Here is a 24,755-nt window from a genome sequence, read left to right as displayed (position 1 = left end):
TGGGGGTGTCTTCTTTCCGAAATGGGGTCACATGTGGGGTATTTATACTGCCCTGGCATTCTAGGGGCCCTAAAGCGTGAGAAGAAGTCTGGAATATAAATGTCTAAAAAATTTTACGCATTTGGATTCCGTGAGGGGTATGGTGAGTTCATGTGAGATTTTATTTTTTGACACAAGTTAGTGAAATATCAGACTTTGTAAGAAAAAAAAAAAAAAAATTCCGCTAACTTGGGCCAAAAAAATGTCTGAATGGAGCCTTACAGGGGGGGGGGATCAATGACAGGGGGGTGATCAATGACAGGGGGGTGATCAGGGAGTCTATATGGGGTGATCACCCCCCTGTCATTGATCACCCCCCTGTAAGGCTCCATTCAGATGTCCGTATGTGTTTTGCGGATCCGATCCATGTATCCGTGGATCCGTAAAAATCATACAGACATCTGAATGCAGCCTGACAGGGGGGGTGATCAATGACAGGGGGGTGATCAGGGAGTCTATATGGGGTGATCACCCCCCCTGGAAGGCTCCAGGGAGACGCCTGTATGTGTTTTGCGGATCCGATCCATCTATCAGTGGATCCGTAAAAATCATGCGGACGTCTGAATGCAGCCTGACAGGGGGGGTGATCAATGACAGGGGGGTGATCAGGGAGTCTATATGGGGTGATCACCACAGTCATTGATCACGCCCCTGTAAGGCTCCATTCAGACGTCCGTGTGCGTTTTGCGGATCCGATCCATCTATCAGTGGATCCGTAAAAATCATGCGGACATCTGAATGGAGCTTTACAGGGGTGTGATCAATGACAGGGGGGTAATCAATGACAGGGGAGTGATCAGGGAGTCTATATGGGGTGATCAGGGGCTAATAAGGGGTTAATAAGTGACGGGGGGGGGGGGTGTAGTGTAGTGTAGTGGTGCTTGGTGCTACTTTACTGAGCTACCTGTGTCCTCTGGTGGTCGATCCAAACAAAGGGGACCACCAGAGGACCAGGTAGCAGGTATATTAGACGCTGTTATCAAAACAGCGTCTAATATACCTGTTAGGGGTTAAAAAAAATCACATCTCCAGCCTGCCAGCGAACGATCGCCGCTGGCAGGCTGGAGATCAACTCTCTTACCTTCCGTTCCTGTGAGCGCGCGCGCCTGTGTGCGCGCGTTCACAGGAAATCTCGGCTCACGCGAGATGACGCCAATCGGCGTTAGTGTGACCTGGGAGCGCCGCAGAAATGACGCCTTTCGGCGTTAGCGTGACGGTAAGTGGTTAAAGTATATTATAAAAATTCATTTTAGGTAAGTTTTTAATAAAGTATATTTAAATGCATTTTAAGTTATACCAAGTGGACATTAATACACTTGATATGTTTGAGTATTGTTACTTTATGACCTCTAAGGATGATTTTTTTATGTCATGAAATTACTATTTATATTTTGTGGATAAAGCTTGAATCTTGCAGAAGGTACCTGCGTTATTGGTGCATTTCTTTTGCTATTTGGAAACTGTTGTTTGCAAGGTTTGGGAGAATTATGAATGGATGCACATTCATACTTGGTGTTTGCATTATTGGTCAGCTATTTGTGTATGGTAGTATTTCCCTAACTTGATTTTGGGCTTGACCTTCCCCCACCGTCACATTTTTAATTATTTTTAACCTTTGGTAGAGGTATATACATATATTACAAAAATGTATACATATTGTTGTAGGTGCTATATAATTAATTTAATTAATGCTCTGCTCACATCTTGTTTTTACTTCAGTCAGAAGTATACATCAGGAGTATTTCCTGACACATACCTCCCGCAGAAGATTATGCCGTATACCATGTATGATGTATGTTTTTACAGTGTATCTATCTGTACAAGAAAACACACAGGCTACTCTTTCCTATACAACAATAAAATACTGCATATTGACCCAGTGTATGTCAAAAGGAGACATACATACATATTGACTTTTTTGTTCCATAACCCTCAGGATCATTTAAGAAATTCCAAATGACTGTCTTACTGCGTCCCACCTCAGCAGCGATGGCGCGCTGTGAGAGACCCTGCTTATGCAGTTCAACAACCCGACCACGTTCAAAAAGGGAGAGTTTTTTTGCCTTTGCCATCACAACGTGTGACTACCTGACAGAAAAGGACAATGAATCCACATCTTTGCACAGATTTGGCCTTTTAAAGGCATGTGGTCCTAAACTTTGGATCAGCTGAAAAACAGCCTGTTTCAGTTTATCCGTTGTTTTCATTAAATTGAATGCTCAAAAAATGTTTTGTCTCACTCCCATTTCTTCTTGTTGCATGTTGGAGCTCTACTTGGAACCTTGTTAAGATCCAACAATGTAAAATATGATTTTTTGCCATTTTTCAAGTGGTCTTAAACTTTTGATCAGGACTGTATGATCATCTGCTGGTCTGTCTTACTGAGCCATAACCCCATTAGGAGTTGACTTTAGGGCCATTTTTCACTAGACTACCAGTTTTTTATGTTGTTTTTTTTTGGGGGGGGGGGGGGGCGGGGGGAATGTGGGTGTTACATTTTTACTGCAGAGAATCAGAACAGCTGAACATTAGGTTATTGTTTAGGCTACTTTCACACTGGCATTTTGAATTCCATTTGTGAGATCCGTTTCAGGGCTCTCACAAACGGTTCAAAACAGATCAGTTCAGCCCTAATGCATTCTGAATGGATACGGATCCGTTCAGAATGCATCAGTTTGTCTCCGTTCCGCCCTCCATTACGCTCTGTATGCGGACACCTAAACGCTGCTTGCAGGGTTTTGGCGTCCGCCTGGCGATGCAGAGCCAAACGGATCCGTCCTGACTACGAATGTAAGTCAATGGGGGCGGATCTGTTTTCACTGACACAATATGGTGCAATTGAAAACCGATCCGTCCTCCATTGACTTTCAATGTAAGTCAGGACGGATCCGTTTTGACAGACTTTTTTTTTTACAGAATAATGCAAACGGATCCGTTCTGAACGGATACAAACGTTTGCATTATCGGTGCGGATCCGTCTGTGCAGATACCAGACGGATCCGCACCTAACGCAGATGTGAAAGTAGCCTTAGGCTATGTTCATGCTGGCCTTTTTGCCATCTCGACCGGGTTCCAAGTGAAATATGCAGCACTATTCTTACCATAAAAATACTGTAACCTGAAGGATCCCATTATAAGTGAATGGGATGCATCAAGATTCCTTGTTATCCATTTAGCTCTGTTGTGAACTAAAGCCATTAATCTACAGGAAGTGTGAACAGAGTCGCATTCTTTTTATGTGGGGGAAAAACTCGAGAACTAGAGAACGTGTGTGTATGTTAAATATTTGTATTCCCCAAGAAATACCTATCTGGCAGCACCTTACCTTAGAACTTTTCTCTCTGTGATTCCGGTGTTACTCCTTCTAGAAATGTATGAATATATTGATAACTGGGTGCTGTCATTCCCCTTTTCCTAGGGATGTGTCTGGTAACACCCAGGTGTCAATGGCAGGAGCACCACCACACACACAATACTGAGTTATAAGAAAAGATGCTCCTGAATTGTTACTTCATGAGGAATATAAGTATTTACTAAAACAGACATGTCAGAAGAGGTGACAGGTCCTCTTTAATAGTACATACAAATTCTAATGAATAGGGAAAAAACTGCTTACCACTTATAATGGTGCAACACATCCACAAAAGCACGACAAGCAGAAAATTACTATATACAGCCATCTGGAGCCTAAACCACAAAAACAATAACACAATACAGATTGTCAAATATTCCAACAAGCTTCATACATAATAAGTACCGACACCGATAAAACATTTATACAGTTTTTAGATAGTAAAATATAAGTCAATTTGATAACACAAAACAAAAGTTTGGTATGTGCTGCCTTATTATAATGTATAGAGTCTACCAGTGTCTAGCGGAAGGGGCTGTCACTATCAAAGTGTGACTTCTTAAGTGTACCTTGAGTGAAAAATAAAAACTTTCCGAGTGCTCTTACATGCTCATGTGCAATACCTGAGGGTGGTCATATGACAAATGTGCATGGGTTTGGTTGTATACAACAGGAAGTGCTACATACAGGGTGTAAAGAAACAGAGTGATTAGTTTACATGGTGACAAAAGGTCGGGAGAGTCCAAATTGAAAAAAAAGCCTTGGGAAAATGCAAATGAGGTAAACAATTACATGAGCATATCTGTTAAAAAAAGATAGTAATCCTGGAAAATCCCTTTAAAGTCATTTGTTTGGGCTGCAGACCACTTCTTCCTGATTCAATACAATTATGATACAGTTGTCTGCCATGTACAATAAACCTGCAGACTGGTCACTATGATGGACTACATTAGCCACTTCTGTTTCCAAGCATGTCATGGATTTCACAGGAGTCCCTCTGGCGTCATTCACCCAGTCTGTAACTGGACCACTTGGAGGAAACACATTCTAATTAGTCTTCTACAGTATATGTCCTGTTTAAGATCCCTGTGCCAGTGCTGCAGCAGAATCATGCACACCATCTATGGCCGGTTTAGGCCTCTTTCACACGGGCGAGATTTCCGCGCGGGTGCAATGCGTGAGGTGAACGCATTGCACCCGCACTGAATATGGACCCATTCATTTCTATGGGGCTGTGCAGAAGCAAGTGCGGATGCGGTGCGATTTTCACGCACGGTTGCTAGGAGATGATCGGGATGGGGACCCGATCATTATTATTTTCCCTTATAACATGGTTATAAGGGAAAATAATAGCATTCTTAATACAGAATGCATAGTAAAACAGGGCTGGAGGGGTTAAAAAAATAATACATTTTACTCACCACAATCCACTTGTTCACGCAGCCCGGCTTCTCTTCTGTCTTCATCTTTGCTGTGCAGGAGGAAAAGGACCTGTGGTGATGTCGCTGCACTCATCACATGGTCCGTCACATGATCCATCACCATGGTGCCTGACTAACATTGGTTAGGCTCCGCCCACCATAGGGCAATGTCGGGGCCTGATGCTGGAGCGCATATGATGCTGGTGAGTTAAGTGCTCTGACGGGGCCGGGGATGAAATACAGTGAAAATGCCTGGCCCCGTTACATATGAGTGAAAACTGGGGGCAGTGGGGGACATTACTAGGGACAGTGGGAGACATTACTAGGGGCAGTACGGGGTACTACCTGCTGGGTCAGCGGGGGACATTATCAGATATGTAGCTGTACAACAGGTGTGGAACTAGCCTTAGATGTAGGATAGTTAGTTATTAAGAGGATATGTCATGTAGTCAAATTATTGCAGCTGTTTTCATTCGTGTCTGCAGTGTAAATCTCACGCCGTTCAGTATAATACTGAACGGCGCAGGCGCAGTGAGGAAGCCAGCAGCCGCCGAGCGTCCTTCCCTCACTGAGCCTGCGCCGAATACTGAACGGCGCGAGATTTACACTGCAGACACGGCCGGCGGGAGGAGAGCAGTGCTGCCCTGGCCCTGTCAATCAAGAGAAGAAGGGCGTGAAAAGAGGTGGGCAAACGGAGCCTCTAGGAGCAGGAACAACGCCCCCCCCCCCTAGCTCCTAGATGCTAATTAGCATATTATAAACGTTTGTTTTTCTCAATAAAGGCTTTAGGCAGTGAGGTGGCACTAATATAGTTATGTTCAGCTGACATTAGCACATCGCTAATGTCATCCAGCTTAGTACCCATTTTTCAGGTGACAGAAACCCTTTAAATCAGCATCTCCACATATGTGGTAGCCATCCATTCCAGTGTTGGTTGAATTCCATCACAGGTACTACACCTAATTCTACTTACTGAGGTGCTGATTAGGTAATGACCTAAACCAAATTGTATTTACTATATAAAAACACTCCTGTAGTCATCACTATTCTCTTGTTATAGAACAAGCTGGTTGGCAAAAGCAGTGCTAGTAGTACTCAAAAAGTAAGTGTAATGAAAAAATAACTACAGAACATGCCAAAAGAGATGAAAAGAAAAGTTCTGATTGAGTGGAAAAAGGATTGAATTTTTTGAGCGTCAGGGTGCTTCCATCCTCAAAATTTCAAAGACAGCAGTTCATAAGAACAAGGTCAATAGCAAACATCGGAAGTCGATTCGCATAAAACTTTGTTTCAATACTGTACGGAGCGAGTGCTCCGTACAGTATTGGCTCCAATGAGCCGAAGTTATTACTTTGGGAAGTCTTGTGATACTTTGCGTAATAATAACTTTATAAATTGATTACTTCTGTAAAAAAAAAAATCCCGAACTCAGGTTCAGTTCCAAGTAATAACTTTGGCTCATGGGAGCCAATACATTCTAATACTGTATGGAGCGCTCGCTTCGTACAGTATTGAAATAAAGTTTTATGCAAATTCGCTCATCCCTAATTGGGACTGAGACTCGCAGAGGGTGAAAACAATTCAATGCTGACCGTGATGATCTCCACATCTTTCGAATATCACTTAACCGTAGAATGACATCAAGTGACCTACAAAAAGAATGGCAAGCGGGAGCTGGGGTGAAATGCACAGTGAGGACTGCTTGAAACAGGCTTCTAGAGGCAGGGCTGAAGTCGTGCAAAGCTAGAAAAAAGCCCTTCATCAATGAGAAGCAAAGAAGAGTGACGCTGAAGTTTGCAAAAGACCATGAGGATTGAACCATGGAAGACTGGAGTAAGGTAATTTTCTAAGATGAGTCCAATTTTTAAGGAGAGACCTACAAACCATAGTGTCTCACAGTCTTTAGGGCTCATTCAGACGGCCGTATGCTGTCCGCAAAAATACTGAATGCTATCCGTTTTTTTGCGGATCCGCAAAAAAACGGATCTGCAAAAAAACGGATAGCATTCAGTATTTTTGCGGACCCATAGACTTCAATGGGGCCATGTCCTGATTTTCACGGACAAGTATAGGACATGTTTCATTTTTTTTGCGGAACTGTGGAATAGAAAAGGGCCCCATAGAAGTGAATGGGTCAGCATCTAATCCGCAAAAAAACGGATCCGCATTTTTGCGGATAGCATACGGCCGTCTGAATGGGCCCTTACTATGATATTTAGTACAGGATCGATAATCACGTGGGGTTGTTTCAGCAAGACTGAAATTGGACACATGAATCAAGCCATGTTAAAGTTAGGCCTCTTTCACACTACAGTATGTCCATTTCAGTGTTTTGCGTTCCGTTTTTCACGGATCCGTTGTCCCGTTTTTGGGTTCCGTTGTGTCTCCGTTTCTGTTCCGTTTTTCCGTTCCGTTTTTCCGTATGCCATATACAGTATACAGTAATTACATAGAGAAAATTGGGCAGGCATAACATTTTCAATAGATGGTTCAGCAAAAAACGGAACGGAAACGGAAGACATACGGATGCATTTCTGTATGTGTTCAGTTTTTTTTGCGGACCCATTGACTTGCATTGAGCCACGGACCGTGATTTGCGGACAAACATAGGACATGTTCTATCTTTTCACGGCACGGAAAAACGGAAATACGGAAACGGAATGCATACGGAACACATTCCGTTTTTTTGCGGACCCATTGAAATGAATGGTTCCGTATACGGACCGTATACGGACCGCAAAAAACGGACCGCAAAACGGAAAAAAAAAACGGTAGTGTGAAAGAGGCCTTATCCTGGAAGAAAACTTGCTTCCTTCTGCTGTTAATGTTTCCCATCACTGACGATTGTTTTTCTTTTCTTGCAGGACAATGCCTCATGTCACACAGCCAGGTCCATCAAGGTGTGGATGAAGGGCCATCAGATTAAAGACCCCATCATGGCCAGCAGAATCTCCAGACCTGAACCCCATTGAAAACCCCTGGAACATGATGAAGAGAAAGATTGATGATCACAAGCCATCAAACAAAGCTGAGCTGCTTGAATTTCTGTGCCAGGTGTAGAATAAAGTTACCCAACAGCAATGTGAAAGACTGGTAAAAAAAAAACTGCCAAGATGCATGAAAGCTGTGATTAAAATTTCTGGTCTCCGCCAAAGTTTAAATATTAGTACAGTGTTGTTTAAACATGAATGTGAACTTGTTTTTTAAGCATTATTTGCTGTCTTATATTACCGGAACGGTTTTGTTATTTTGACCAGTTGTAATTTTATTTTAAAAAAAGCTCTAAAATACAATATTTGTATCTGAAATTTGTAAGAAATGTTGTTAATAGTTTATATAATTCTTATTTTCATCTAACACATACTCATATATTGTAATACTAGAAGAACAGATAATTTTAAAGTAGTCTCTTAATTTTTTTACAGAGCTGGTATATATCAATCTGCTAAACTCCTCCAGCTCTATAACATGGTGCCTGTAGCTTACATAGCATTTTCATGGTGACAGGTTCCCTTTAAATGTCTTTGATCTGAGCTGTCTCCAATCACTGCGAATATTTTTATTATTTTTGGATATATTTTTATATTTTTAACATAGCATCCACAGAAGACCCAATTACAAGAGAATACAGTTCTCTATACTTTCACCAATCACTAGCAGAGTTAGTACCCAGAAATCATGTGATCGCCTCGTCTAACAGACAGCAACATTGTCATTGCTTCTATTCCCTACATATTAGGGTACTTTCACACAAGCGTTTTTCTTTTCCGGCATAGAGTTCCGTCACAGGGGCTCTATACCGGAAAAGAACTGATCACGCATATCCCCATGCATTCTAAATGGAGAGTAATCCGTTCAGGATGCATCAGGATGTCTTCAGTTTAGTCGTTTTGACTGATCAGGCAAAAGATATAACCGTAGCATGCTATGGTTTTATCTCCGGCGGAAAAAAAACGGAAGACTTGCCTGAATGCCGGATCCGGCATTTTTCCCCATAGGAATGTATTAGTGCCGGATCGGCATTCAAAGTACCGGAATGCCGGATCCGTCCTGCTGGCCTGCGCATGCGCAGACCGGTAAAAATGTGAAAAAAAATACAAGACTGATCCGTCTGTCCGCATGACAAGTGGAGAGACGGATCCGTTCTTGCAATGCATTTGTGCTTTCAGTCACATCCAAATCGGCGGATCCGGCGGGCAGTTCCGACTACGGAACTGCACGCCGGATCACACTGCCGCAAGTGTGAAAGTAGCCTAACTCATTGAGCAGTTCTGTCTTCTCAACTGGGTCCCTGGATTTCGGTCTCTGTCCCCTACTGAACAAGATTCTTAGCTGATTAAGGGGAGAGGGGGTCACACGCAGCTTTTTGTGGCTTTTTGTGATGGAATGGCAGTTTTTTGAGCCAAAGCCAGAACTGGGTAGGGAATGAAAACTATGAAGGAATATACACTGCTCAAAAAAATAAAGGGAACACTTAAACAACGCAATGTAACTCCAAGTCAATCACACTTCTGTGAAATCAAACTGTCCACTTAGGAAGCAACACTGAGTGACAATCAATTTCACATGCTGTTGTGCAAATGGGATAGACAACAGGTGGAAATTATAGGCAATTAGCAAGACACCCCCAATAAAGGAGTGGTTCTGCAGGTGGTGACCACAGATTACTTCTCAGTTCCTATGCTTCCTGGCTGATGTTTTGGTCACTTTTGAATGCTGGCGGTGCTTTCACTCTAGTGGTAGCATGAGACGGAGTCTACAACCCACACAAGTGGCTCAGGTAGTGCAGCTTATCCAGGATGGCACATCAATGCGAGCTGTGGAAAGAAGGTTTGCTGTGTCTGTCAGCGTAGTGTCCAGAGCATGGAGGCGCTACCAGGAGACAGGCCAGTACATCAGGAGACGTGGAGGAGGCCGTAGGAGGGCAACAACCCAGCAGCAGGACCGCTACCTCCGCCTTTGTGCAAGGAGAAACAGGAGGAGCACTGCCAGAGCCCTGCAAAATTACCTCCAGCAGGCCACAAATGTGCATGTGTCTGCTCAAACGGTCAGAAACAGACAGGCACGTGGAGGCCACACACACTACTGAGCCTCATTTTGACTTGTTTTAAGGACATTACATCAAAGTTGGATCATCCTGTAGTGTGTTTTTCCACTTTAATTTTGAGTGTGACTCCAAATCCAGACCTCCATGGGTTGAAAAATTTGATTTCCATTTTTTTTTTTTGTGTGATTTTGTTGTCAGCACATTCAACTATGTAAAGAACAAAGTATTTCAGAAGAATATTTAATTAACTCAGATCTAGGATGTGTTATTTTTGTGTTCCCTTTATTTTTTTGAGCAGTGTATTATACAGTACTTCTTCTTGCTGGATCCACTTCTGGATAAATAAAAAACTGCCACAAAAAAGCTTTTCTGTGCTGCCGTACCCCAGACCAGGGTACTTGCAAAATTGTTTCATTATTTAATTTTATGTAATTTTATGCCATGGATATTCCCAATACGGCTTTGTATGGATGTGACGGAGTTAGGGTCTATTCACAGAACCAAATTTTCGGGCTTCATTTCAATGGGGAAATGGGACCGTATGCTGTCTGCATCCATATGTCCGTTCCGCGACCCTACAAAAAAGATAAATCGTCCTATTGTTGTCCTTTTTGTGAACAAGAATAGGCATTTCTAACATAAGGCATAAAGTACGGGACCGCAAAATGTGGGATGCAGACTGGATGACACAGCACCTGCAGAAAGTTGGGTGTAGATCTTGATCCATCCCTAGCTCGGTGTAGTCTAGTATTAGCATAGGAAGAGGGAGGAAGCTGCTACATGTGCTCCACTCCTCACAGGACTGGAGAAAGAACCAGGGAATCACCTTCTCTGAATATTAGCTACTGAGTGAAAGACCTCACAATTTCTACAGTACTCAAAGAGAGAGAGATAAAGGAAAGGGCCAAGAAGGATGACTAGAATCTGCACGACAGCATTAGAGCCATAGAGCAAGGCATTTGCTGATCAAAGCTGACAGACATTACTGTGTGAGAGGGACATTGTTGAGATACCCTTCACACTTGGACACGACCTGCCCAGTTGTATCTTAAGCCCTGTATCTCTCAGTTGGAAATTCCAAATATCATTGTAATACTGCCAGCCATAGATTCTACAGAAAGAGACCTTGAGAAGATAGAGAAGAAATAGTACTTTGTTCCTATCCATACATTGCTATTTGGTGAGATTTGCACTGTGGTTTTGTGCCATTGGATATACTACAACTCCCATTCTGCAAAGAAATAGATTTATTTACTACATCGGGCCTGGTTGTTGACTCCTGCACCATATGCTGATCAGTGCCCCCTACACCTTCTGCCTGGTACCTGCACCAAACCTACAACACCAAAGGCACCCCAGTTACCATCAGACAGTTGACCCCAAAATCAGGGTGTGCCCGGAGGGAAGTAAGGATGCACCCTCCTTTCACTGCCCTGGCCTTAGGGAGCATCGGTATTAGGATTGCCACTGTGATTGACTGCTACAGCCAAAACCATCCTCTGCTCCACTTCTCCTGGGCTGGTTGGCACAGTAGCACCATCCTAATATGGGCAAGTCAAAGTTGAAATTTGATTTGGTCATAAATCAGCTTAGGCAATCACTCAGGAGAACAAGCCATCATATAGTAGGTCTCATGTATTTCACTGTGTATAGCATTCTGCAGCCATGTACTACAAATCATAGACATTGGCGAAACCAAAAAATCTAAAAATGAAATAAAAATGTTTTTGCAAAAATGTTTTAACCCAAAATACTGTAAAACGAAACATGCAATGCAACAGCTCTCTTCAAACCAAATAAAGTACAAAAATGCATAATAATTGCCAATTGCTCATTGGGATGTGCTGATTGACCCCTTTTTTCTTTGCAGCTTGTGCTGGAGGTGTGGCTGCCTCCTTAGTCGTGCACTCCTGACCAGCTTGTCTGCCCCATAGGCTGATTTTAATTAGTGTGAGTGTATAGCTTAGCCTGCTCTCCCTCATTCACTGGAAGCCATTTGGCACCAGGAGAGGTATAGTGTGGACTCTCATTGCATTCTTTGGTGGCCATTTGGCACCGGGAGTGGTGTGGAGTGGGCTAGGCATGCATGTTGGTACCTGCATTCCTTGGATATAATAGAGGCCATTTTGGCACCAAAGATGACAGAAATTAAAGCAGGCCCAGCATGCATGTGGAACCTACACTCCCTGAATTGTATGGTAGCCGTCATGGCACATAACATGTAGAATTTAGTGTTAGGAATCTGTCTTACAGAGATCGCCTTGACGTGCGGCAGACAGACTCAAATAATTTTGTACAAAATGATTTGCCAAGCATCTCTAATTTATAAGTATAGCATTAGCAATTATTATGCATTTTTGTACTTTATTTGGTTTACAGAGAGCTGTTGCATTGCATGTTTTGTTTTACAGTGTTGTTTTCAGCCATAGCAACGTGCCCCTGCGCATTGGGATGTGCTGACTGACCCCCTTTTTCAACCCAAAATACTACATTGAAACAAATGACATTATAATTAGGTAAGCAGATTTATTTGTCTCCCAAAACTAGTAATAAAGTGATTTTGTGAGTGAAATATAGATGCTTAATATACTTGTTTAAAGGACTTTTCTGGGACCAACTTGTTTTGGTTGCAGCATGTAGGTGCCTCCTCCTTTCTCTTGGGGCCTTCCCTGTCTGGTGACGGAGGGGTTAATTATCTAGCTGGTGGGGATTTAGGTGTGTCCTGGGTGTGGCCACGAGGTTTATATTGCCTGTGGCCTGTTGGTTGGGCTCAGTGTTCCTGCAGCCTTGCTTTGTGCTGAAGCTGTGCTCCTGCCAGGCCTCTACTACCTGCCCAGTGCTTGAGGGCCACCTTGTGGAACATCAAGGTCACCATGATGTCTCCCCTATGTTCCAGTTGTTCTCCTTTCCTTCACTACCCTTGCATATGTTTGGTGTTGTTTATGTATGGGTGGTTGTTGTCTTGTCTAGTGGTTGTTACATATCTGGTCTGTTGGTGTTTATAGTCCAGCATGTTTGCTAGACATGTTTCCTCTGTGGTGTGCCTCCAGAAGGGGGTGTCAGGGTTCCCCGGAGGGGGAACTACAAGTCTGTATGCTGCTCTGCCTGGGGCCGCCATGCGTCCTGTTTGCATGGGGGTTTCCAGGCAGTAACTGGTGTGCTGGATACCTGGGTGTGGTTGTTTGTACTGTGTCCTGTATGGTGTGTGGGCACCAGTACTCATGTAGAAAATAGGAAAATCCAGCTCATTTGCTTGAATTCCAAATGATCCACCCTTGGTGCACAGTAGTGTAGGTAAGACCTCAGCGAATATAAAGATGAAAGAATTCCAGCACCTATAATCTTTGAGTGACGATTTCTTTATTCCAGCAGTGGGTAATAAAACATTGATGGCATAATCTTCACACATCCAGTTACAGTCCGTTACAGTCAACGCGTTTCGAACAAATAAATATTCTTACTCATGACTTGCCCTCTGTCTGCAGTGCTCCATTTGCTTATAAACTTTGTGATTCACCATCCCCCATGTTCTGGGTGGGCGGTTAAGTTCAGGTATAAGCAATGAAGTGGATAATCGCAGGCAGAGAGGCTGTCTGTTTTAACCTCAAATATATGGTACATATGGTACAGATTAAAATTGACAAAAAAAATCATACAAAGAGGGGTTGCATAAGTACAGTAGTCAGTTGTCAATAAACATTATTATCCTGTGTTCAGTAGAAAAACCACAGTGTCTGAATTGTCATCTGTAGCAAATACCTCATGTATTATACAATTAAAGTCAAACATAAAGAAACATGGCCATGTGTTAAATACAGGTTCGAAGGGTACTTCCTTCTCAATAGATATACATTAGGTCTTTCCTTAAATTTAAACCCAAGGGGTATCTTGTGTTTAATTTCAAGATCCAAAAAGCTTTCATTTGACGAGTTAATTTTTGCAGATCACCTCCCCTTGATGAAAGAAAAATGTGTTTGATTGCATATGCAGAAAAGGTATGCAGACTTCTGTTGTGCGAAGTAATAAAATGTTTTGCAGCGTTTGAAATATTCACATATGCGCTGTTCGTGATATAATTTAAGTGTTCCAATAATCTTGATTAAAATTTTCGAGTTGTACAAACCACATACAGAAGTCTACATTCCACACATTCGATCACATAGACCACTCCAGTGGAGTTAAAATTAATGTACGATTTGATGGAAAAGCTATAATTATCTGAAGAGTCTCGAAAAGTCTTGCAAGGGAGGACATAACCGCATGCTCTACAAGGATGACTGCCGCATCGTGTGAACCCAGTGTATTTTAACCAAATCTGTTTGCGTTTAGACTTGGGTAAAGAGGTGAAGAGAGAGGGAGACAGTGAGGTCGCAAGAGACGGAGGTCGTCTTGAGACCACCCTGTGTCCATCTCTCAACAATTGATATAACACTGGATCTTCGAACAGCAAAGAAATGCACTTTGAGATAGATTCTCGAATTTGATGGAACTGATTGCTGTATGTAAGTACTAAAGTTGGTAATTGTTTGGCATTTTTTGAGGTATTGGTGGATTGCATATTTCCAAACAACAGGTCCCTGTGCTTTTTTCTCTGTGCTATTGTTTGCGCCCATTGTATCATCCACGAGGGATAATTCCTGGATGCAAGACGTGCAGTGATGACTTTACTCTCATGGTGAAAGGATATGTCATCACTGCAATTTAATCTTGCGCGAATAAATTCGCCCACAGGAATCGACTTGATTGTGTGTATGGGGTGATGGCTGTCTGCCCTAAGAATGGTATTACCTGTTGTGGGCTTGCGATAAGTTTTAGTTTGAACTCTCTCTCCTTTGACACCTGTCAGGACTAAATCCAAAAAATTAATCGAAACCGCATCGTGTGAACACACAAAGCGAAGGGCATAGGGATTGCTGTTGAGGTAACCAGATCAGGAGCAGGTCGTCGATGTATCTGCCATACCATTGGATGTCCTCCAAATAAGGATTATCCGTACTGAATATGTAGCGTTCCTCCCAATATGACATTGTAATATTGGCTAGGGAGGGGGAAAATTTTGCCCCCATAGAAACTCCTCGTGTTTGCAAATAATACGAATTATTGAAGTAAAAATAATTATGCACCATCAAGAATTGTGTGACTTCTAGAATATATTGAATGTATTCATAGGTATGATGGCTATATTTGTGTAGATGAAATTCTAATGCCAAAAGTGCAGTGTGATGTGGAATTGAAGGATATAATCTCACTACATCAGCAGTGAGCCAGATGTATTTGGAACACCATCTTTGATCAAAAAAGCCCTTGAGACCGGAACCCTAATCCTCAAAGAAGGTACACCGTGTCGAGGGCACGAAGTCCATTTAAAAGACCTCCCGGTAAGATTGTGCTAATTCCTTCCGAAAAAAAGCGATCGAATTCTGTTGAAAATACAGCGGGACGCCGCTGTCTGCATACAGTGAGTGGGACGCCGCTCCATATGCTACTGACTTTCATTGGTGTTTTAAATCGAATAACACCTGACTATTAACTTTGTTCTGTGCTAAAAATCTGATAGTACCTGGTACATAGTTTGAACACTCGAAAAGCCTGATGTTCTATTTTCTTACGATTTTTTATCATCGAATTTTTTCATATCGAATTTTATTAGCCACTCCATTTTTGAATATTTATATCGAATTCCCTCTGGTCGATAATTTTACCACTTGTCTTATTGTGATTTCTTTTAAACCATCAGAGAATTCACAGATTGTTGGTTTTTAGGAATTACATCAGCAATTGGGATCCAGATATTTATGTATAAGATTGTATTGTTTTTATTCTAGAATTTAATAACTTCTTAGTATATTTATATTGTTACTTCTTGTTGCTAATTGATTTGAACTGTACTATATCCTTGACTGTCGAACTATTTATTGTCAAATTTTATCCGATTATCAATAAAGATCCCATTACCATAGAGAGTGCCCCACTACTATTTATTTATTCATTCACATTTTGTCAGACTGGGTGTTTTCTGTCAGTGGGAGCACCTCTGAGAGATCCCCTCTCACTCTAGTGCGACATATCTCCGTATTTATTGACATACATTTTCATATATAAAGCTAAATAATAAAGCTATATAACAACATATATTTGATGAGATTGAGGACTAGACTCAAAGAATGTAAGATAAAGATATTAAGCATATATTAATACATGTGCATGCCTTTATGAAATACTTGTGTAGTACGCCAGACCTGGGGGTACTACAAATTGTTTATATTGTTATATAATACATATTACTATTTGTTCCTGGCCATTATTACCACCCTGTTCCTCCCCTCTTGGTAGGAGAGGGCTGGTCCATCCAGGGCCGGCCTTAGGTGTTCAGGCGCCCTGTGCGAGCTAACCTTGTGGTGCCCCCCCCCCCCCCCAAAAAAAAAACCAAAAACACTGCTTGTTGCTGGCATCATGGCATAGGCTGGCTGACTATCCAACCAAGTAGTTACCAGCCCGCACACCCCAAAGGCCGGTGTAATGTTATCCTTCCCTACTTCTTGAGATTTCCCTACCCTCGTCACTTCCGGTCGCACCGGACATGACGTGAGGAGGTGTGCAGCGCCGCGCAGGCGCACAACGACAGGTTAGGGAAGTTTCACAGCAGAGTGCGCATGCGCCAGGAGCCTCGCCGGCGGTTAGGGTAGGGAAAAACTATGGGCCAGTGCGCAGGCGCAGTGATCGGATGGATGTTCTCAGCTGGACACCGGCCGACACTGCGCATGCACCGGGAGCCTCACCAGCGGTTAGGGAAGGGAAAAATTACGTACGGGCCAGTGCACTGGCCCATAATTTTTCCCTACCCTAACCGCCGGCAAGGCTCCCAGCGCATGCGCACTCTGCTGTGAAATTTTCCTAACCCGTCGTTGTGCGCAGTGTGCCCCCCCAATATAATAAACATTGGTGGCGCAGTGCGCCCCCCCAACACCCCAGTATAATAAACATTGGTGGCGCAGTGCGCCCCCCCAGCACCCCAGTATAATAAACATTGGTGGCGCAGTGCGCCCCCCCAACACCCCAGTATAATAAACATTGGTGGCGCAGTGCGCCCCCCCAAACACCAGTATAATAAACATTGGTGGCGCAGTGCGCCCCCCCAACACCCCAGTATAATAAACATTGGTGGCGCAGTGCGCCCCCCCTCAATATAATAAACATTGGTGGTGCAGTGCACCCCCCCAACACCCCAGTATAATAAACATTGGTGGTGCAGTGGGCAGTGCCAATGAGGGTTAAAAAATAAAAAAATAATTAACTCACCTCCTCCAATTGATCGTCTTCTGTTCTTTCTTCATTACCTGTCAAAGGACCTGTGGTGACATCACTGTGCTCATCACATGATACATCACATGATCCATCACAACTGGAGGAGGTGAGTTAATTTTTTTTATTATTTTTTAACCCTCATTGGCACTTCCCACTGAGCCACCAATGTTTCTTATACTGGGGTGTTGGGGGGGGGGGGGGGGGGCGCACTGTGCCACCAACGTTTCTTATACTAGGGGGGGGGCGCACTGTGCCACCAACGTTTCTTATACAAATACAGGAGGCGGGTGCCGGAATCAAATAGCCGGCACCCGACCTTTGTGACTGCGAGCTGCGATCAGCGGCAGTTAACCCCTCAGGTACCGCACCTGAAGGGTTAACTCAACTGCAGCTGATCGCAGCTCCCTGTCACAGAGGTCGGGTGCCGGCTTTTTGATTCCAGCACCCGCCTCCTGTATTTGTATTAACAGGTCAGTTATCTTCATTGGTGGCGCAGTGGCCACAGCCCCTCCCCTCCTCCTCCTGTCTCTCTTCTTATTGGCAGCGGCGGGGGCAGCAGGCAGGTCAGACAGGGGAGGGGGAGATGGAGGGGGGCGCCCCGAGGGAGAACACAAGTGCAGCCTCGCCTGCCGCATATTACATTGCGAGCTGTCGGCCGCCCAGCGCCCCTTTTGCTATGGCGCCCTGTGCGGCCGCACAGCCCGCACACCCCAAAGGCCGGCCCATCTTCCTGCTAAGAGAGGGGAGTTCCTGTCTAGAGACAGAGCGGAGAGGACACAGACTGCAGTGCTCCTGCTCCTACAGCAGATTCTCCAGTGAGAACCATCACTAAATTGCCTCAAGTGAAGCCTTGAGAGGATAAAGACAGCAGAGAGAACTGCTAAATGCAGCTTCTACAGACACTGCTGTGAGGTTAGGGAAACATTCAAGCCCTCATCACAAAATAACCACTAAGTCACAGGTAAAGTGCAGAATTACCACCAGCCAACCTGTCTCCATATCCTTGCTGGTGCCAGCGAAGAATTACTAAAGCCTGCTGCTACTGTATGTATTTCAAGTTCTACATTGCACTTTGTTACGTTTAACTCTTCAGTACAATAACTTTCACTGCAACAGACCCCAGGGATCAATGGCACCATGACACTACTATACAACACTACACCAGGGCCACTACCACTCCCATCCTCTACACTGGCTTCCGAGGGGGCTTGCTGGACATAGGCTACTTTCACACTTAAACAATGCAGCAGACTGCCCACAATAAACAACACTGCCAACAGAGTGCACCTTCATAATCTGTGCCAGCTTACTGCCCACCCACAATAAGCAACACCGCCAACAGAGTGCACCTTCATACACAATCAGGGGCGTAGCTATAGGGGGTGCAGAGGTAGCAGTCGCTACCGGGCCCAGGAGCCTGAGGGGGCCCAAAGACCCTTGTGGCACATAAGAAGACACCAGTATTATAGAAAGTGCATGCCAGTCAAGTTACACCTCTGACTGGAGGGAAAGGGGTAATGTCAAAAATTTGTACAGGGGGGTGCCGTGTCAATGTTTGCCTTAGGCAGCATGAAGGCAATGTGCTTCCCTGCCCCTGGCCATAAAGCACTGAAGGAAGGGGGCCCAAGCTGAACTCTTGCACCATGGACCATGATCCTTTAGCTACGCCCCTGTACACAATGGAGCAGACTGCCCACAATAAACAATAGTGCCAACAGAGTGCACCTTCATACACAATGGAGCAGACTGCCCACAAAAAAAAAATTGTGCCAACAGAGTGCACCTTCATAAACAATGGAGCAAACTGCCCACAATAAATAACACTGCCAACAGAGTGCACTTTCATAAACAATGCAGCAGACTGCCCACAATAAACAACACTGCCAACAGAGTGCACCTTCATAAACAATGGAGCAGACTGCCCACAATAAATAACACTGCCAACAGAGTGCACCTTCATAAACAGTGCAGCAGACTGCCCACATTAAACAACACCTCTAACAGAGTGCATCTTCATAATCTGTGCCAGTTTACTGCCCACTCACAATAAGCAACACCGCCAACAGTGTGCACCTTCATACACAATGGAGCAGACTGCCCACAAAAAAGAAATCGTGCCAACAGGGTGCACCTTCATAAACAATGGAGCAGACTGCCCACAATAAACAACACCTCCAACAGAGTGCATCTTCATAATCTGTGCCAGTTTACTGCCCACTCACAATAAGCAACACCGCCAACAGTGTGCACCTTCATACACAATGGAGCAGACTGCCCACAAAAAAGAAATCGTGCCAACAGAGTGCACTTTCATAAACAATGCAGCAGACTTCCCACTATAGACAACACTGCCAACAGAGTGCACCTTCATAAACAGTGCCAGCTTACTGCCCACTATAGACAACACTGCCAACAGAGTGCACCTTCATAAACAATGCAGCAGACTGCCCACTATAAACAACACCGCCAACAGAGTGCACTTTCATAAACAATGCAGCAGACTTCCCACTATAGACAACACTGCCAACAGAGTGCACCTTCATAAACAGTGCCAGCTTACTGCCCACTATAGACAACACTGCCAACAGAGTGCACCTTCATAAACAATGCAGCAGACTGCCCACTATAAACAACACCGCCAACAGAGTGCACCTTCATAAACAGTGCCAGCTTACTGCTCACCCATAATAAACAACACCGCACATAGAGTGCACCTTCATAAACAGTGCCAGCTTACTGCCCACCCATAATAAACAACACAGCACATAGAGTGCACCTTCATAAACAATGCAGCAGACTGCCCACTATAAACACCGCTAACAGAGTGCACCTTCATAAACAGTGCCAGCTTACTGCCCACTATAGACAACACTGCCAACAGAGTGCATCTTCATAAACAGTGCCAGCTTACTGCCCACCCATAATAAACAACACCGCACATAGAGTGCACCTTCATAAACAATGCAGCAGACTTCCCACTATAGACAACACCGCCAACAGAGTGCACCTTCATACACAGTGGCCGCCTAGCACTCTCCTTTACATGCAGTAGCCACAGAATGAAATCATACAATTAACGTTACAACCAGTGGGAGCATTATAAACTCATATGCAGCAAGTTCCCCCTAGTGACACGTAGCACAGTCTAGTTTACAATATTCATGTAAAGGAAGTGAATACTGTGCATTGGAATATATACTAGAAGACATCTAGAGACTGCTTGTTTCAAAATAGATATTTAGAGCTTGCCAAGAACCAAAGAGCCCGAAAACATTTTCTCCAGAAAATGAGTTCATAAAATAAATGTAGTGTATCGACATTTGATGTTAGTTTTAAAGCCCTGAATATACTAGATGAAGTGTTTTCTTGATAGACATTGTCATAGTGAGGGGATAGTATGGTTAAAGATAAATAAAGGCACTACTCACCCAGAAAGCTGCAGTCACAGAAGTCATAGTCTGCTCTGTACTGTTCTGTGCTTCCTCATTCATGACAGATAAATATTGCTGCACAAGAAGGAAGTGTTTTTGTATATGTGAGTATATCCGATATTAACTTACTGTAAGCAGCTATGAAAAAAAAATTATCTTCGAGGAAATCTGTTGACCAAAGGAAAAGTCCAATCACAAAAGAATGCCGAAAATGTAGGCTGTGGCTTTTCCATTATTGGTTAATTAAATTTCTCATAATGACATACTGTAACTTCTCATCAAAGTTAAATAACCTCCCTATTTCTTACTACGTGTAAATTCCCTTCAAATGAATTTCTGAGAAAAGAAAAGATGTTAAGCTTCTATTGCAAAATTATATCACAGGCTCATCAATTATTACTAGCTGCAGTGGAATCACTGTGGGTATACAGAGCTAATCAGCCAGGTTCTGTATCATTCCTATGTCTCCAAGCTAAGAGATGAAGGACTCCCCTGGGCGGGTTATAGCCCCTCTCGTCCCATTAAAAGCGACTGCCCAGGTCTGAGTTTTAAATTGATTTTTAAGTCCGCTTATTGGGAATGGTTATCTGCTATTTATTTTCCCCAGATCTTGCTGTTTGGCCACTTTTTAGCTCAGTCTCCATTAGGACGGAGTTGTGATTTGTGACTACAATTTAGCTACAGTGCCTACAGGGAGTCTGAGGTAGCCTGAAACATGCTCCGTGTCTCCAGGGTAGCCATCAAAAAGCAGGGATTGTACGAAAATAAAAAGGGGCCCATCTGGCGCTCAAGGAATATTATTTGAGACCTTATAAGCAGAGCCAAGTACGGGGCTTTTTTGTCCAATGTAATTACTGCAGAGGCCTTGCCAATAGATAGAAGAAAGGGTCGGAGTAAGGAGCAAGCATACATCAATGTTATGGCAGGGAAGGAGGTTCATCTTTTCCTAACCTGCTGTGTTCAGCCATGGTAAGGAGTAGACACAAAAGAATTACTGGCTGACTCTTTCTCCCTGCTTGTGTCACAGGTGACACACACCCAGGGGAGCAGGTATAAGGGGTGCAGAGGTAGCAGTCGCTTCCGGGCTCATGACCAGCGTATTGTCGAGTCGTTTTACCTCCCACTCTCCCCTCCTTCCCCAAATAAAGACACAACTCCTCCGGTGGATTTTATTGGCCACAGCAGTCATTTATTTATTAAATAATAATAATTTAAGCATAAATAACATATAACATAACCAATCCAAGGCCTTCCCACGCAAGAAAAAACTTCCAGACCACAGAGAAACATGCCCAGCACGGAGAGGGTCCTTGGAGCCCCATAAAACCTGACGGATAACAGCCCGTGCCCTCAATTAAATTACCTCCAGCCGATAAACGCCAGCTCGGAGGCAGAACCGGTAACCATGGGGAACAACGGTGGGGCAGATACCCGCCATATCACACCCCAACATTCAATACCTGGGGAGTCCAGAGCCCCTTTGGCTCCCTCCCCACCACGCCAGAGCCACCATAACCACCAACTCCAAGGACCCACCCCCGCCATGGCCGCTATGACAATGCCGTCCCTGCTGGACCAAAATCCACCCATAAACCACATCAACCTTGATCACCGCTAGCTTCCCTACCCAACCAGCAGCCAACGGGTGGGTGGGAGGGGGCTGCTGCAAGACTTTTGTCCCACACGAGATGACCCTGATCCCACCTCCCGCTGCCCTTTTTAAACCCTACACTCCTCCCTTAACGTCCCCCCACCCCCCCATCCTTGCAATACCCCTTAACCCTAAGCCTCCCAACTCACTCCTTCCAAACGCCTGTCATGCCAGGCCTACCCCCAGTCTTGCAGCCTTAAGTCCTGCCTGTGCTGGAGCCTGAGGGGTCCAAAGACCCTTGTGCCGCATAAGAAGACACCTGTATTATAGAAAGTGCATGCTGGTTAAGTTACACCTATGGCTGGAGGGAAGTGGTTATGTCAAGAATTTGGCATGGGGGGGGGGGGCGGTGGGGATGCCTTTTCAATTTTTGCTTCAGGCAGCACGAAGGCTATGAGCTTCCTGGCCCCTGGCCACAGGGCACTGAGGGAAAAGGGGCCGAAGCTGAACTCTTGCATCAGGGCCCATGATCCTTTAGCTACGCCCCTGCACACACCCTAGATGGAAGGATGCCAAAGCAGGAGAATGTGTACCATTAAGGATCCAAGGGAGGAATAAGGAGGCAGTGGGTGAAGGAAAAGAACTAATAAAACAAAGTGAGAGTGGACAGAGGGGGAGAAAAAATAAAAGCAAGCACTACAACTTGGTGAGTGACTATTCTCTGTACAGGCAGCAGCTTCAGTTTAATGATTTTTTGGGGTTTTGCCCCCTCTACATCTCCCCTGCAAACGTACGGTCTCCACCTTAGACCCCATACAGAGCCACTGCACACCTGTCTCTCTCTCTGTTCCTCTAAAAAACCCTGTTGGGTTGCTTCTTCCCCTTGCATTTTCTGTTTCATCAACCCTCTTGTCTCTCCAGAGTCCTGCTACCAAGGCTCTCTGCCTCGCCCCCCTCACAGAGGTCCATCTTTGATCTGCCTCTGCCAGTTTATATCTTCACAGCCTCTAGCAATAATTGCTCAAATTTGTCTGGTTTTGAAACTCTTAGGGGCACATTTATTAAGCCCTAAGCTGGCGGTAGTTCGGCTGAAGTTATCTAAAGGTGCCGGCCTCTTTATAACTTTACTCTAAATGTAAGACCGCTTCCTTGCTGTCTTACATTTAGACATTTTTCAACGCCTAAGGCCTCATGCACACAACCATTGTTTTAATCCACATCCGAGCCGCAGTTTTTGCGGCTCGGGTGCGGACTCATTCACTTCAATGGGGACGCAAAAGATACTGTCCACATCTGTTGCTCCGTTCCGTAGCCCCGCCAAAAAAATATAACATGTCCTATTCTTGTCCGTTTTGCGGACAAGAATAGGTATTTCTACAATGGGCCGACAGTTCCGTTATGCAAATTGCGGAAGGCACACGGGCGGCTTCCGTGTTTTGCGGATCAGAAAACGGTCATGTGCATGAGGCCTAAAACAGGTGCAAAAATGGGTCTGCCTGCCGGCCAGTCCCCTTTTCCGCTCACGCCATGCACACTTTTTTAGACCTGGTGCGAGAGGGGAGAAGTCGTAGACTGCAGTGCAACTAGTTGTTGCGCCGCAATCTGTGCCTGAAATGCGCCTAATTTATGCGTATTTCAGATTGATAAATGACCCCCCTTAACCCCTTAAGGACACAGCCTTTTTACACCTTAGGACCAGGCCATTTTTTGCAAATCTGACCAGAGTCCCTTTAAGTGCTGATAACTTTAAAACGCTTTGACTTATCCAGGCCGTTCTGAGATTGTTTTTTCGTCACATATTGTACTTCATGACACTGGTAAAATGAAGTCAAAAAATTCTTTTTTTTTGCACCAAAAAATTCCTAATTTAACAAAAATTTGGAAAAATTAGAAAATTTCAAAGTTTCAGTTTCTCTACTTCTGTAATACATAGTAATACCCCCAAAAATTGTGATGACTTTACATTCCCCATATGTCTACTTCATGTTTGAATTGTTTTGGGAATGATATTTTATTTTTTGGGGATGTTATAAGGCTTAGAAGTTTAGAAGCAAATCTTGAAAGTTTTCAGAAATTTACAAAAACTCCATTTTTAGGGACCAGTTCAGGTCTCAAGTCACTTTGCGAGGCTTACATAATAGAAACCACCCAAAAATGACCCCATCTAAGAAACTACACCCCTCAAGGTATTCAAAACTGATTTTGCATACGTTGTTAACCCTTTAGGTGTTGCACAAGAGTTATTGGCAAATGGGGAGGAAATTTGAGAATTTCATTTTTTTGTCTAATTTTTCATTTTAACCCATTTTTTCCACTAACAAAGCAAGGGTTAACAGCCAAACAAGACTGTATCTTTATTGCCCTGACTCTGCCGTTTACAGAAACACCCAATATGTGGCCATAAACTACTGTACGGCCACACAGCGAGGCGTAGAGTGAAAGGTGCGTCGTATGGTTTTTGGAAGGCTGATTTTTATGGACTGGTTTATTTACACCATGTCCCATTTGAAGCCCCCTGATGCACCCCTAGAGGAGAAACTCCCTAAAAGTGACCCCATCTAAGAAACTA

General features: G+C 44.1%; 1 protein-coding gene across 2 annotated transcripts in view; it reads right to left on the bottom strand.

Annotated features, from left to right (window-relative positions):
- Positions 1–20,675, bottom strand: part of LOC120989200 (programmed cell death 1 ligand 2-like) — a 47,801-nt gene extending 27,126 nt beyond the window's left edge. For both annotated transcript variants that reach the window (XM_040417139.1, XM_040417140.1), the window contains exons 1-2: positions 20,593–20,675; positions 3,656–3,726 (exon numbers count right to left, since the gene is read on the bottom strand). In XM_040417139.1, coding sequence (XP_040273073.1) covers positions 3,656–3,719 — 64 coding nt within the window. In that variant the 5' untranslated portion in view covers positions 3,720–3,726; positions 20,593–20,675. The remainder of the gene's footprint in view (positions 1–3,655; positions 3,727–20,592) is intronic.
- Between the last annotated feature and the right edge of the window lie 4,080 nt (positions 20,676–24,755).

This window comes from Bufo bufo, chromosome 2 (assembly GCF_905171765.1).
Source record: "Bufo bufo chromosome 2, aBufBuf1.1, whole genome shotgun sequence".
NCBI lineage: Eukaryota > Metazoa > Chordata > Amphibia > Anura > Bufonidae > Bufo > Bufo bufo.
The sequence above is the reverse complement of the archived record's forward strand: the minus strand, read 5'-3'. Positions and strand labels throughout refer to the sequence as shown.